Source organism: Balaenoptera acutorostrata, chromosome 14 (genome assembly GCF_949987535.1).
Source record: "Balaenoptera acutorostrata chromosome 14, mBalAcu1.1, whole genome shotgun sequence".
NCBI classification, from domain to species: Eukaryota; Metazoa; Chordata; class Mammalia; order Artiodactyla; family Balaenopteridae; genus Balaenoptera; species Balaenoptera acutorostrata.
Window position 1 is genome coordinate 44,224,634 of NC_080077.1, and position 15,673 is coordinate 44,240,306.

The 15,673-nt window shown below is 38.1% G+C and overlaps 1 protein-coding gene across 1 annotated transcript in view; it reads right to left on the reverse strand.

Moving 5' to 3' along the window:
• Positions 1-15,673, reverse strand: part of DCBLD1 (discoidin, CUB and LCCL domain containing 1) — a 71,991-nt gene that overhangs the window by 26,141 nt on the left and 30,177 nt on the right. Inside the window, exons 3-5 of the mRNA XM_057528099.1 lie at positions 9,267-9,401; positions 7,871-7,922; positions 4,228-4,300 (exon numbers count right to left, since the gene is read on the reverse strand). Of these exons, the coding sequence (XP_057384082.1) occupies positions 4,228-4,300; positions 7,871-7,922; positions 9,267-9,401 (260 nt within the window). The remainder of the gene's footprint in view (positions 1-4,227; positions 4,301-7,870; positions 7,923-9,266; positions 9,402-15,673) is intronic.

Below are 15,673 nucleotides of genomic sequence, written 5' to 3' on the forward strand. Positions count from 1 at the left end.
CCTACACTGTAAGATGCCTTAATTCACCAGTCAAGGAGACAGAATCACAGCATCTTCAGAACTCTAAAAGATCTTTAAAGTTTTCTGCTGACACCTCCCGACAGACTGTCCCATTCTCCACCTACAGTACCTTCCATACACATACAGGCAGCCCTGACGAACGGCCGTAACCTCTACACTGGACACTTCCAGTGACTAGGGCCTGACTGTTCCTTGAGACGTCCCATCCCATTTTGCATTGTTCAGCTATTCCTTATATGCCACAGAAATTGGCCTCCCTGATCCTGGTTCTGTCTTTTGAAACAACACAGAATGAACCAATTCTTTTTCTCTAATTACTCTTTAATTCATCCCATTTCTTCCCTGTGACAATCTGCTTCTTCAACAGCTTCTCTAGTTACTTGTTTTACAGATTCTGTCATCCTGACCAAGAGGATATGCTTAGGTTTTGCAAAGACCCTTCCAGAAAAGACTTGTTACAACTGAACATATTCCCTAAGAGGAAGACACCCTCGAGGAGGAGAGACTCTAAGATAACCCACATGATCTCTGCCTACTGGTATTCTCCCCTTGTGTAATCCCCTTAGGCGGGGGTGGGAGCTGTGGCTTTCTCCTAACTAATAGGATATGGCAAAGGTGATAGGACAGCACTCTCATGATAACATTACATAAGATTATAACCTGTCTTGCTGGGAGACTCCCTGGTTAGGAAACTCTCCATTGCTGGCTTTGGTTAAAAAGCAAAAGCCTAAAAGCCTAAGCAATTGAAACTGGATCCTGTAGGCGGTGGTGACACCTTCAAAGTTTCTGAATAGGGAGAATAAGAACCTATCTAAATGAATCTAAGGGGAGGGGCAATATAGGGGTGGGGAATTAAGAGGTACAAACTATTAGGTATAAAATAAGCTACAAGGATATATTGTGCAACATGGGGGATATAGCCAATATTTTACAATAACTATAAATGTAGTATAACCTTTAAAAATTGTGAGTCACCAATATCAAAAAAACAAACAACCCAATCCAAAAATGGGCAGAAGACCTAAACAGACATTTCTCCAAAGAAGATATACAGATTGCCAGCAAACACATGAAAGAATGCTCAACATCATTAATCATTAGAGAAATGCAAATCAAAACTACAATGAGATATCATCTCACACCTGTCAGAATGGTCATCATCAAAAAATCTACAAACAATAAACGCTGGAGAGGGTGTGGAGAAAAGGGAACCCTCTTGCACTGTTGGTGGGAATGTAAATTGATACAGCCACTATGGAGAACAGTATGGAGATTCCTTAAAAAACTAAAAATAGAACTACCATATGACCCAGCAATCCCACTACTGGGCATATACCCTGAGAAAACCATAATTCAAAAAGAGTCATGTACCAAAATGTTCATTGCAGCACTATATACAATAGCCATGACATGGAAGCAACCTAAGTGTCCATCGACAGATGAATGGATAAAGAAGATGTGGCACATATATACAATGGAATATTACTCAGCCATAAAAAGAAATGAAATTGAGTTATTTGTAGTGAGGTGGATGGACCTAGAGTCTGTCATACAGAGTGAAGTAAGTCAGAAAGAGAAAAACAAATACCGTATGCTAACACATATATAGGGAATCTAAGAAAAAAAAAAAAAAAAAGGTCATGAAGAACCTAGGGGCAAGATGGAAATAAAGACACAGACCTACCAGAGAATGGACTTGAGGATATGGGGAGGGGGAAGGGTAAGCTGTGACAAAGTGAGACAGTGGCATGGACATATATACACTACCAAACGTAAAATAGATAGCTAGTGGGAAGCAGCCACATAGCACAGGGAGATCAGCTCGGTGCTTTGTGACCACCTAGAGGGGTGGGATAGGGAGGGTGGGAGAGAGGGAGATGCAAGAGGGAAGAGATATGGGAACATATGTATAATTGATTCACTTTGTTATAAAGCAGAAACTAACAAACCATTGTAAAGCAATTATACTCCAATAAAGATGTTAAAAAAAACGGAGTCACTATATTGTACACCTGTAACATATAATATTATACAGTAACTAGATATCAATAAAATTAAAAAAAATAAAGATGGTACATAGACGGCGGAGAGAAAATAATCAGAGGGAGAAAGAAAAAAAAAAAAAGCAAGTAGCCATGTTGGGGAGGTCCACATGGTAAGGAGCTGAGGACAGCCTCCAACCAAAATCCAGGAAGAAACTGAGGTCCTCAATCCAACAATCCATCAGTAACTGAATGCTGCCAACACCATGTGAGCTTAGAAACAAATATTTTCCTAGTCAAGCCTCAGATGAAACTGCAGCCCCACTGACACCCTTGTGTCACCTTGGATACACCCTTGTGAGTGTCCCTCACTCAAACTCAGCAGGCCACGCTCAAACTCCTGACCCACAGAACATGAGAGAGAATACATGTGTTGTTTCAAGCTTCTAAGTTTTTGGTAATAGTAATGTAGCAACAGATATCTAATATACACACAGTATCAACATACACCAAAAAAAGACACTAATCAGACTTCTTTGAAGAGATTAGTTTTCAAAATACAAATTTTCCCTCCAGGTGAAATCATACTGGAAGCAAATGGTGTGAAACCAGTTAGTGCGTCAAATAGGAAACCTGTTTGTTAGCAATTCCAGATCACGTACTGAGACCTACCACCCAGGAAACCATTAACCTGTTACTCTGAAAAAGAGAGCTCTGTCAAGAGGAGGTGAGATCAACAAATAAAGCAAGAAAGAAACAATGCTATTTCTCTTTCTGCATATAATTCTTAAGTTTCTTACACAGGACAGGAAAATAATAAATTAAAACTTTATATTGCTAGGGGGAGAAAACTATACCTCAACTTTTTAGTTCTTTTGGTTAATTTCCTGAAGTCATCTAGGACTTCAGCCTGTGCCGAGTATATTTTCAAATTGAGGTAGTGTAAATCATTTTAAGATTCAGTTTCTAGGCCAAGTAAATATCCTGTGTCAATCTTGTAAATTAAGACAACACAAGAAAAAGGAAACAAAGAGCAAAATCACAAAACCTGCTGCTTCCAGAATCAGGATGTACTGAAAGCAAAATTAAAGCCAAGTATTTTTCCTCCTGCTGGAGATATATGATCCATCTCCTAGAACATGTATGTTTTCCCCGTGCATAAAGAACTCTTAGAAAAGTTCCATCACTATATAGATTTTCACATTTCTAATAACTCAAGCCCCTTCCTGTAAGCTATAAACCCAACTATTTTGAATAGCAAATTTTTAAAAATCAGATATCAGATTTCCAGGATAGAAATCTGTAAATAGTAAGAAATAAAGGATTGTGGGGCTTCCCTGGTGGCGCAGTGGTTAAGAATCTGCCTGCCAATGCAGGGGACACGGGTTCAAGCCCTGGTCTGGGAAGATCCCACATGCCGTGGACCAACTGGGCCCGTGAGCCACAACTACTGAGCCTGCGCGTCTGGAGCCTGTGCTCTGCAACAAGAGAGGCCCGCACACCGCAATGAAGAGTGGCCCCCGCTTGCCACAACTAGAGAAAGCCCTCGCACAGAAACGAAGACACAACACAGCCATAAATAAATAATTAAATAAATAAAATATTTAAAAAAAGAATCTGGTAAAAAAAAAAAAAAGGATTGTGTATCTGGATATAAGATATATACTTTAGAAAAATGATTTCTTGTGAATTTATTTTTTTCTGGGAACAATTTATATCACCCAGAGAGTTTCAATAGGCATTAGAAATTGGAGTGCAAGGAGGGAGGGGAATAATATATATGAGCAGGGCATACGTCTTCACTGGTCCTAGATACAATGTCACTATTCTGTGATGTAAAATTTTCATGTCCTTGGCTGTATTACATGAATCAATTGGAGCATTAAAATAAAGAAATAAATTATAACAAAATGATGATCTCTTATAAAAACTGGATGGAATTATACCCTTAGGTATAATTAATATAAATATAAATAATATAAAGGGTTTTGTTTACCATTTCATTTATAGTGTGCTTAACTGGAAATGCTAAAAATAGGAATGAATGCATGAATAACCTTGGTTTTTAAACTTATTTCATTTATTCTCAGAAAAGAGAACTGTGCATCTATCTACAAAGTTTTATATCTTATTTGACTTTACTTTGTAAAGAATTTAGGCAGAGCAACAAGCACTAACTCTTTTTAATTTCCTCCCTGCCGTAAAATTACCCTCAATTACTTACATCTCTATATCCATGCACCACATTCCCAGAAATATCTCCTGCTATGTCTCTACAACCAGCTGGGCAGAACTTGCTGGAAAAAAAATAGAGTTTATATTTTATTAGGTCGTACTTAAATTAAAAAGTGTGAAATTATACTTAAAAGTATTTTCTCTCCCCTATACAACATGCAGGAATATCTTTCTTTAATGACAAATCAGAAACCTGATTTGTGAAAACACAGACTTATCTAAAATGTTCATCTGAAGGCAAGTTTTACATAATTATTTGTTTTATATCAAAATTCATTATAAACTCTATTAAACAATGAGCTTCCCTAAAGCATCTTAATTGATTTTAAGAGGTCCAAGAAATGTTAAGTAAAAAGGTAAAGTTTCTAAATACAGTATATATAGCATAATCTTATTTTTATAAAAAGAAATGTTTAAATAACAATTTATGTTTTCTATGGATAAAAAGAAAACAAGGAAGAATATCTCTGGATTCTCTCTCTCTGAGTGCAGGAGTTTGAGAAACTATCACTTTCTGTGTTACTAACTCTGTAAATTTGGATTCACTCTACTAGCATTACCCAATTGGAACATAATGGAAGCCACACATGTTAATTTAAATATTCTAGTAGCCACATTAAAATAATCAAAAGAAACAGGCAAAATTAATATTAATATTACTCATATATTCTGTTTAACCTAATATATTCAAAATTTATCATTTCCACATGTAATGAACAGAAAAATTATCAAGATATTTCCAGTCTTTTTTTTTAAATAAGTCTTCAAAATCTGCAGTATATTTTATACTTACAGCACACCTCAATTTGAATTAGTCAAGTTTAAATGCCTGGAGAGTGATGGTCTACATTAGTTATAAATTACTTTTGCAATCAGAAAAAAGGTGTATATTTTTTTCAGCTTTACTGGGGTACGGTTGACAAACAAAATTGTAAAATATTTAAAGTGTACATCATGATGATTTGATATACGTATACATTGTGAAAGAAGTCCTCCCATCTAGTTAGTTAAACACAGCCATCACCTCATACACACACACACACACACACACACACACACACATATGTATATATATTTTTTTGGTGAGACTATTTAAGTTCTACTCTCTTAACAAATTTCAATTATACAATATGGTGTTATCAGCTATAGTCACCATGTTATACATTAGATCCTCAGACCTTATTCATCTCTATAGCTGAAAGTTTATATCCTTTTATCAACCTTTCCCTATTTCCCCTAACCTCCAGCCCCCAGTAACTACTTTCTGTTTCTATGAGTTTGACTAAAAGAGGTATATTTAAAATTAGGATTTCATTTACTTAAGAGTCATTTTTCAAGAATTTTTTCAGAAACATGTCATGGCATATGGTATGGTTGGGTGTGGCTTAGGGTGTGTTGACCCAGGCTCTGTTACTACCTAACTAGCTGTGTGACCCTGAATATTGCATATAATCCCCCTTAAATTCAGTTTCCTTTTCTGTAGTTCCTTCAAGCATCAACATATCAATAGGCCATGAGAGACAACCATACACCTAAAAAGACGTGCAAAAGGAAACGCAAAATATTATGTGAACATTGACAGCTTTAAAGATGAATGCCATAGGCCCTTGTTTCTATATATACCATATTACAATAATGTTTGCTTGGTTTGTTCAAGAAGAATGTACCAGCCCAAGCAGATTCCAAAATAGCAGTTGCTTTTATTTCATTTCCTCTCAGTTTCCTCCTGCTGACTTAGCAAATTAGATGTGTAACAGAATCTAATTATCAAAACTACCCAAATAAATGGTTCATAATTCTTCCCCATTGACCTAATGGAATCCAGCACTACAGCAATAATCAAGGAATTAAGAAACAGAAATAATGGAAATCCTATTACAGGTTTACAGTTCCTTATCCTAGCCCTTAGAGCCAGATGTATTTCAGAATTCAGAATTTGGGGGATTTTAGAAAAGTAAAACAGTGCCAATAATGTATATGATGTACGACTCCACTGAGGTCTGCAAATATTAATCAAAACATTAATATCTCTGTATCAAATATATGGATAGTCATATTAGGTCAAATACATAAAGACAAAATAGCCTCATGTTTAATTTAGTCCAGTTTTGCTGTCAGGTGAATTTAAGGTCACATTAATCAGGTACTGCCACCAAATGAGTTACAAAAATCTTTTGACTTTTAAAGCTTTCTGCATTTCACAATTATGGATGAAGGATTATGGCCCTGTACTAGTCATCATACCTCATCTTTAACTAAACACTACAAATAGGCTGGGCTACAGCTTAGATGATCTGACACCATAACATCACACTGTAGGGCTGAATATATTCCTTTCTCTAAGAGGATAGGAAATGACTATTGTTGTCCAGAGGCCCTGTCACCACTGGGACTGTACATGTATGGCTGGAAAGAAAATGCTGCTGAATGTCTGCAATAGATGAACAGCAACTTTAAGGGCAACATTTAATTACTGGTCATTTTCATTTTTGTCTTTTCTCAACTGGCCTTCATATTAGTAAACACTAGAGTTGATTCTGCATATAAAAGAATCTCATTTATTAGAATATCAGATGGATAGGACCATGGACTCTTAAGCTTGACTTTTGGGGTATTCTCATTTATTGTGTAGCCCTAAGCAGGTTACTTAATTGCTTTGTGCCTCTGTTTCTGGGGTAAAACAGAACCTGCCTGGTCGGCATACTGGAACATTCACATGAGCTGTCTATATGCTAACTCCAGAGAGCTGTATCTGGTACTAAGAAAACACTCTAAGGAGTTAGAGTTGTTGTTATGTTTTTGTTGACAATGACCTCTAGACCAGTGGTTCTCAACTAGGGGTGATTTCTGCCCACCAGCAGACCTTTGGAAATGTCTGGACACATTTATCATGACTGGCTCATATAGGCCAGGGATGCTGTTAAATACCCACAATGCACACAACAGAAAACCATCCAATCCAAAATATCAATAGTGCCAAGGCTGAGAAATCCCCCTCTAGACTTTTACTTCACAGATGAGAAAACGTACATCTAAGAGATTAAGTCATTTTTCCAGTTAAAGTAAAGCTAGGATGAAAATTTTCATCTCCTATTCTCAGTAGGTCTCTTTTTTGTGGGAAAGAGAAAATGAACCCCCTTCAGAATCACAAAAGTCACTCCCAAATGCTGGCCCGGTAAAAAAATGCACTCTAGACTCCATTTTGGCTCATTGGTACTAGAATAGAACTCAAGGGTCAGCAAACTGTGACCCATGGGCCAAATCCAGCCAGCGCCTTTTTTTTTTTTAAATAAAGAAAGTTTTATTGGAACACAGCCATGCTCATTCGTTCACATATATACTCTGTATGGCTGCTTCTGCACTACAAAGGCAACAGAAACTGTATGAACAGATGCAAAAGAGACTGCACGGCCTGCAAAACCTAAAGTATTTACTATCTGGACTTTGACAGAACGTTTGCTGATCTCTGCTGTATAAGAAACCATTTCAAATATTCCTGATTAGTTACAACATAGATGATTTTTTAAAAAATTAAATTTAGTACAAATAAGGTCCTTTATCTGGTTTAATGTCAAGGAAAACAAAATATTCAGCAACAAATGACTGCAGCACAGCTAGGACGCTGTATTTACCTGTATTCTGTCTTCAAATAATGGTTAGCTCGTTCCAAACACGTTATTAAATCTGTCATAAATAAAGATAATTGCAATCAGCTCTAAAGATTTCTTTTAAAATGAAACAGTTTTTGAGAAGTATTTATTCGTTATCTAGTTATCTGAACTTTTCTGTTTAAAAATAAATAAAAACTGACACACTATCCCCAGGATTTCATCAGTTCCCTTCATTTTTCTTTTCTACCATCAATGATGGTTCTTCAGGTATTTATCCAGTGAAATAACAGAATCTATTTCCAACAAAAAACCCAACACTGGTTAGTTACTATTCACTACATACCTACAAAGGTCATGTGTATAACCTCCCCTGGCAGGAGGAAAACAATTTCAAGAGCCCAATGTGGTTCACAGAGAAGGTTCAGGAACATATTAATTTAACAATTTAGCTAGTGGCAATCGAGCGACCACAGGGCCAGGCATTTAGTGAGAACACAAAGAGCCTATCAGCTTTGATCAATGAGGACCAAGGACTTAAAAGAAGTGTGCTCTCTGGAGCAATTTATAGAACTGAACTAATACTCAGCAATGGACACTCTAAGATACTGTGGATTTTGGTGCTTTTAGAGGGACCTAGTATAGTTTCCAAAATATTCCGCACTTGCTGCAGAAGTTCTTTCTTTCCTTAATCTTTTCAATTGTTCTTAGGGAGAAACATATGCTGAATACCGGCCATGCAGGGGCCTGCTAGGATATTGCTCAGATCTGATTGGCTGAGTGAGAAATGAATGGGGTACCCCCTTCCCAGAGTATTTCCGCAGGAGGGGCCTGACAGCAGAAACTCTGGGCACCTCTGTGGCCCTGGCAGACCCTGGGCTGCATGGAAATTACTCTGGAGTTCGAGGCTTGGATGGGAGGCCACACTTTCCCTTTCCGTCAATATTCATGCTCTCCTTCTCTCCTGCTCACGTGCTAGCTGGATGGGTAGGGCACTTGGTGACAGTGACTTCCTCCTCCCCACACTCGCATGCTCCCATGCTGGTGCAGTGGTGTGTATGGAGTGGGGGTGTCGCTGGTTAAAAGGCTTGTCCCCTAAGCTAACAAAGGGGTTGGTGGAGAGCTCCAGAGAATAGCCAGACCTTAGGAGGGTCAGGAGGGTAGCCCCAAAGATACACAATCCATGGTTTCTAGGAAAATGAGATCAACCCTCTCCCACATAAGTCAGCGGATCAATCTAACATGGGCTATGAAACTATTCAGTTCAGACCTAACTACTTACAAAGACACTGCATTCCTCTCTTCCCTCACATCTTAATTCTGGATCTGAGGTCACAGTTCTGTCCGGAGATGGTGACTAGCAAGAGGAATTCTAAGACAGAAAAAGGTTTACAGGTTTATGTTGGTCCTTCTGCTGTACCTGGATGGTCGCTGCTGGCATAGGTTAGCAAAAAACCCCGCCCGGAAATGTGGGATCCACTCTCAAAGCGAACAGTTACTTCATTGGTGTTCAGCAAAAGTTCTTTGGGCACAGTCATGCTTCCACAATACGGACCTAAAAACAAAGCACACTTGTAGCTCATTTCAAAATTTAGACCAGTACAAAGAATTGGTATATACATTTTTTCCCCTTAAATGGCAAATTTACCAGACAACATATACACATAAGATTAAAATCTTTACCCAACTGAAATTTTGCTTCATACTGAGACTAAGAATTAGTGACTGATTGTAAACTTGATTATACAGAGAAACAAGATGGGGGAAGTGGCCAGTTCTAGATAAGCAATAGCTTGGAACTAGTTAATTGTGAACAACACAAGAGATAGGTTTCGATTTTTATAAGGCGGCGACTAACAAACAAAAATCAAATATATTTAGTTAAGAAAATGTTATCACAAAAGTGATATTCTAGGGACCTCCTAAATTTGCTTAAAGTATGGTCTAAATGCTTGTGTCCCAACCAAATTCATATGTTAAAATCCTAATGCCCAATGTGACAGTATTAGGAGGTGGGGCCTTTGGGAGGTACTTAGTTTCACAAGGGCAGAGCCCTTATGAATGGGATTAGTGCCTTTATAAAGGAGGCCCCAGTGAGCTTGCTTGCCCCTCCCAGCATGTGCAGACACAGGGAGATGGCTATGAACCAGGAAGGGTGCTCTCACCATCCACTACACCGTATCTGCCAGCACCATGATCTTGAACTTCCCAGCCTCCAGACTCTAAGAAATAAATGTCTATTGTTCATAAGTTACCCAGTTGTGATATTTTGTTATAGCAGCCTGGAGAGACTAAGACAGGTAGTAAAGAAAATGTTATCACAAAAATGATATCTCCTAAATTTGCTCAAAGAAACTCACAAATTCCCTTTTTCCAAGAAAGTTCCACTACTGTATAGCACAGGGAACTATACTCAATATTTTGTAATAACCTATAAGGGAAAAGAATCTGAAAAAAAAAATATATGTATAACTTTGCTGTACACCTGAAACTAACACAACATTGTAAATCAACTATACTTCAATTTTTTAAAAAAGTGTAAAGAAAAAGAAAGTTCTAGAATTAAAAGACTGTCCAATACAGGGTAAAAAACTTATTCTCATGCAATTTGCACATTCCTCTTTCTCTTCTCTTCTTTACCACTCTTAACAGCAACTTCTGGTCAACTCATATAATTTATTTTGATTTGTAAAATGAAGTTTATAAGAAAGCAGAATAATTTCTAAAGGCTTTTGAAATACCACAGTATAAATTATACAATTAAGAGTATAACATACTGTTTCTAGAATCCGTTGCTTGAAAAGCAATAGGAAGCTCTATGAACTTTCAAAAGACAAAATTAGGGCTTCCCTGGTGGCGTAGTGGTTGAGAATCTGCCTGCCAATGCAGGGGACACGGGTTCGAGCCCTGGTCTGGGAAGATCCCACATGCCACGGAGCAACTAGGCCCGTGAGCCACAAATACTGAGCCTGCGCGTCTGGAGCCTGTGCTCCACAACAAGAGAGGCCGCCGCGATAGTGAGAGGCCCGCGCACCGCGATGAAGAGTGGCCCCCACTTGCCGCAACTAGAGAAAGCCCTCGCACAGAAACGAAGACCCAACACAGCCAAAAATAAATAATAAATAAATTTTTTTAAAAAGACAAAATTAGATTTGGAGCTTAAAAAAAAAAAGACCTTCCTAAGAATACTCAAGTTGAAGTTTAGTTTGTAAACTGTCATCTTGAAAGTCAAGTATGCAAGAAAGGATAATTTCTCTAAAAATAGGGGTTAGCAAGCCAATTTTGAAGAGAGGTATTCTTCATCAACTTCTCCCAAAATAGAACAGTATAGAAAGAGTCAATGGAACAACAATGACAACATCAGGTTAAGGGAAGAAAAAGATCACTCCAAGTCAATGTGAGTACAACTAGTCACACCAGCCAAAGCCAACATAGGGACCAAACTGCTAAAAGATGCAGAAGATCGTGAACCCAACTCAGCCTTCCTTTCCTGATAAAGGGATCAAATTTCTCTTCTGTCCTGTCCAGGTGCCACGTTCTGAAGATGTGATAAAATGAGAGAAATGCTGTGTGTTTACATGCCCCAGATCTCAGTTGTTGCCTATTATTAAATTATAATGAAATCCAAATAAAAAGGATCATCTCTCTCTTTAGAAACACCCATCATACACAATTACTTACATGAGTTAATACCTGCAAATTATTTAGAATGATACCTAGGATACAAAGTGTTAAGTACTCATTTAATAAATAAATACATTAAAACAAACAAACAAACAAATAAATAATGCCTGTTTTCCTTTTAGACAATGTTCCATGGGGTTAGGGACTTTTCTATATCCATCACTATCTCAAACACCTTGTACGTGTGACAGCTTTCCAAATATTGTTTGAATCAAAATGAAGTTAAATGTTCTTCTATTTGCAACAGCTGGTTTTTAAAAACCAAACATGATTATAAAGATACATAAAATATTTAATCCTGTCATTACAAAATAGCATGAAGAAGTAAGCAAGAAAAGTGTGGAAAAGCAAGAAAGGAAAAGAAAATCATTAGTGTGGTGGATATACGGATTTTTTGATCTTTAAGAGTGCTCACAAGCATGGAAGATAGGCAATTAATACTAAATCCATTTTTGTATAATAAAGTAGAATGATAAGCATTTTTGCAAAATTAAAGTGAGTCAGTATATGGAATCTAAGGAAAAAAAAAAAAAAGGTCATTAAGAACCTAGTGGCAAGATGGGAATAAAGACACAGACCTACTAAAGAATGGACTTGAGGATATGGGGAGGGGGAGGGGTGAGACGTGACAGGGTGAGAGAGTGTCATGGACATATATACACTACCAAATGTAAAATAGATAGCTAGTGGGAAGCAGCCGCATAGCACAGGGAGATCAGCTCGGTGCTTTGTGACCACCTAGAGGGGTGGGATAAGGAGGGTGGGAGGGAGACGCAAGAGGGAGGGGACATGGGGATATATGTATACGTATAGCTGATTCACTTTGTTATAAAGCAGAAACTAACACACCATTGTGAAGCAATTATACTTCAATAAAGATGTTTAAAAAAATAAAAAATAATAATAAAAAAATAATAATAATAAAAAAAAGTGAGTCAGATTACTGTGCTTGACTTATGCAACTGATTCTCAGTTTGTTTTAAATAAGTTTCAAATTCATTTGTTCTTTGCACAGGTAAGTGAGATACTTACTTTGCAAACTTAAGAACAAAGATGAAATAACTAGTAACTTGTTGCTATTAATAAATCAGAATATTTTTCTAATCATATTTCTTTCTTCCAAGAAGAAATAACAACATATATACTCTTCTCCAAATCATGATGACGATACCATACCAATCTCTCCTTAAACTTCTATTTGTATTCCAATGAGTTCTAACAAAAACAGTGAGGAAAAGTCTAAATTGATAATCAGTGAGAACTTGTTTGAAATTTTTTTAGTTTAAATATATTTGACATATAACACTATAATGTAAGGTATACAACATGTTAATTTGATACATTTATATATTTAATATGATTGTCATTGTAGGGATAATTAGCACCTCTATCACATTACATAATTATCATTTCTTCTTAGGGGTTGGAATAATTAAGTTCCAGTTTCTTGTTTGATGATTATAATACAATATTGTTGTCTATATTCACTATACTGTGCATTAAATCTCTAGGGCTTGTTACTCGTTGCAAGTTTGTACCCTTAAACAACATGTGTCCTATTCTCCCACCCTCCATCCCCTCGTGACCACCATTTCATTCTTTGTTTTTACCAACTTGTCTTTTTTAGATTCCATATGTAAGTGGAGATCATACAGTGCTTGTCTTTCTCTGCCTGGCTTATCTCACTTAGCATAATGTGCTCAAGGTCCATCCATGTTGTTGCAAATGACAGGATGCTCTTCTTTCTCGTGGTTGAATAACTGGAATTTTTTTTTAAGATTTTTATGGAACAGTTGAAAGGAAATGTTGCAAAATTATAAATATTTTACACAAATAGATAAGAGTGTATGCCATTACACTAAGTTGTTGTACAATACATACAATTTCCTAGATCAAAACCACATAAATATAGTAAAACTCTAATTTGGTTGCATCCTCCCAAAGTCATGGTAGGCATGGTAGGTAAACGTTTCTGGAAGAAGTTCAAAGAAAGAAAATGGAAACACACACACACTTTAATCACCGTTACCCCACAGGCACCATCCCTCTCACATTTTCATTGATGTGGTGCAAAAACGTAACTAAACCCTAGCAGGGACAGGGTATGCCCTGTGTATACAAATGCCATCATTAAAAGTTATTTGACAGGGCTTCCCTGGTGGCGCAGTGGTTGAGAATCCGCCTGCCAATGCAGGGGACACGGGTTCGAGCCCTGGTCTGGGAGGATCCCACATGCCACGGAGCAACTAGGCCCGTGAGCCACAATTACTGAGCCTGCGCATCTGGAGCCTGTGTTCCGCAACAAGAGAGGCCACGATAGTGAGAGGCCCGCGCACCGCGATGAAGAGTGGCCCCCGCTTGCCACAACTAGAGAAAGCCCTCACACAGAAACGAAGTCCCAACACAGCCATAAATAAATAAATAAATAAATATTTTAAAAAAAAAAAAAGTTATTTGACAGGTTCATCAGGGCACAGCCATCACAACAGCAGGAGGCAGCTGTAGCCCAGGGTGGGGAACTGAAGCTGAGGGTTGGCTGCGGTATCACCTTTGGCAAAACACCCAAATTATTGCCTGTCTGAAGGTCTGACAGATAAAGATTCCTTTTCACAGACTAGAAGTTAATAACTGCATTCCTAGAATTAAAAGGGAAAAAGAGATGAAAATAGAAAAATGTGACTGGCAGTGAGAGGGAAAACTAATTAATGGGAAACCATGAAAGGAGTCTGTCCTAAGCAATGCTCTCAGTTTTCAGCAGACTCCCTGGAGGAGGAGATCTTTTCTTATGAAAGCCTTTCACCACGCACACCTGCCCCAAAGATATATTTACTGTTAGTACTCTCTGTCCCAATTTTTTAAAAGGATCTACACCTGTATTTGAACATGCACAATGCCATTGGAAACCCAAATAAGAGCTCAGAGGTGACTTCTAGCTTTGACCGTGGTTATATTTGCCATCCTGTGCAGTGTTCCTAGATTGGTAAACCTGTTTCAATTCACAGTCAGACTGAACCCCAAACCTTCTTGAGTGGTTCTTAAGACCTCTAACCTAAAAGTAAGACTCACAGTCTGCATAGATGTTTGCTTCACAACTGGCAGTGCTATGTTTCATAGAACTTGGACTTGCTGTCTAACAATGACCTTCCTCCTCACCTCTATCCTTGTCTGGGAAGCAGGTTCCATCTTTGTAGTCTCAAATTCCCACCAGATTGGGAGACAGCGGAAAGGCAGTTCATCAAGTAGGCAGAAAAATCAAAAAAATAAATCCTCTACCTTTTGTGGAATGCAGTGAGTCACCCTGGATTGTGGGAAAAGCCATCAATGATACCAAATGGAATAGCATGTGGCATTTGGCACCAGACATGAGACCAAGAGCTAGCAGACAATGGACTGATTCCTTGGACAAAAGGGATAAAGGGCCAGGAACCCTAGGCGCTGCCTGCTTTGAGCACAGTAGGCCAGTTCCTCTCAACACATCCCCTGTTCCATGAGCAGCTGAGAAGGGAAACCCTTTATCTTCCCACATGTGAATAAAAGCAAACTGTCCTACAAGGAAGAATGAACTGCCTGCCTGGAGCCAGTCCTCTGGATTCTCTGGCAATCTGACAATCTGTGCAGCAATTTATCCTCCTGCTGCATTCTCCATGGCCTGTCTGCCTAAGTCTCCAGACATTACAAGGTAATATTTTGTTTAGTAACTGTTCCAAGTCATTACAGATGGGTCTATGCTTTTGATGTTGAAACTGATGACACTAAGTTATTGTTTCATCTGTGAAAAAGATGTGTTTAAAAAATGGTATGCATGCTGTTAAAAGAAATCAAAGAGATCCATCCCTCTCCATAATCAGTGGTGAAAAACAGAGAGCAAATAAAAAACTAAGTCTTGAGAGATCTGTCATAAATCAAATTGAACAACAACAAAAAACTCCTAAAAACCTTCATTAGCCTTACGAGCACCATCTTAAGCACACATTTAATTTCTCATGACAGATAAGAACGTGCCAATGAGATGAAGTGATGCTCCCTGGGAGAGCCACTGGTAGAGCCAACCACTCGGCACACCATCAGCCAGCGCCAGGAAAGTGGTACCTGGCACAGCCCAGATCTGGGTGCAGAGGCGTGCTGATAAAAGTCTCCAGAAAC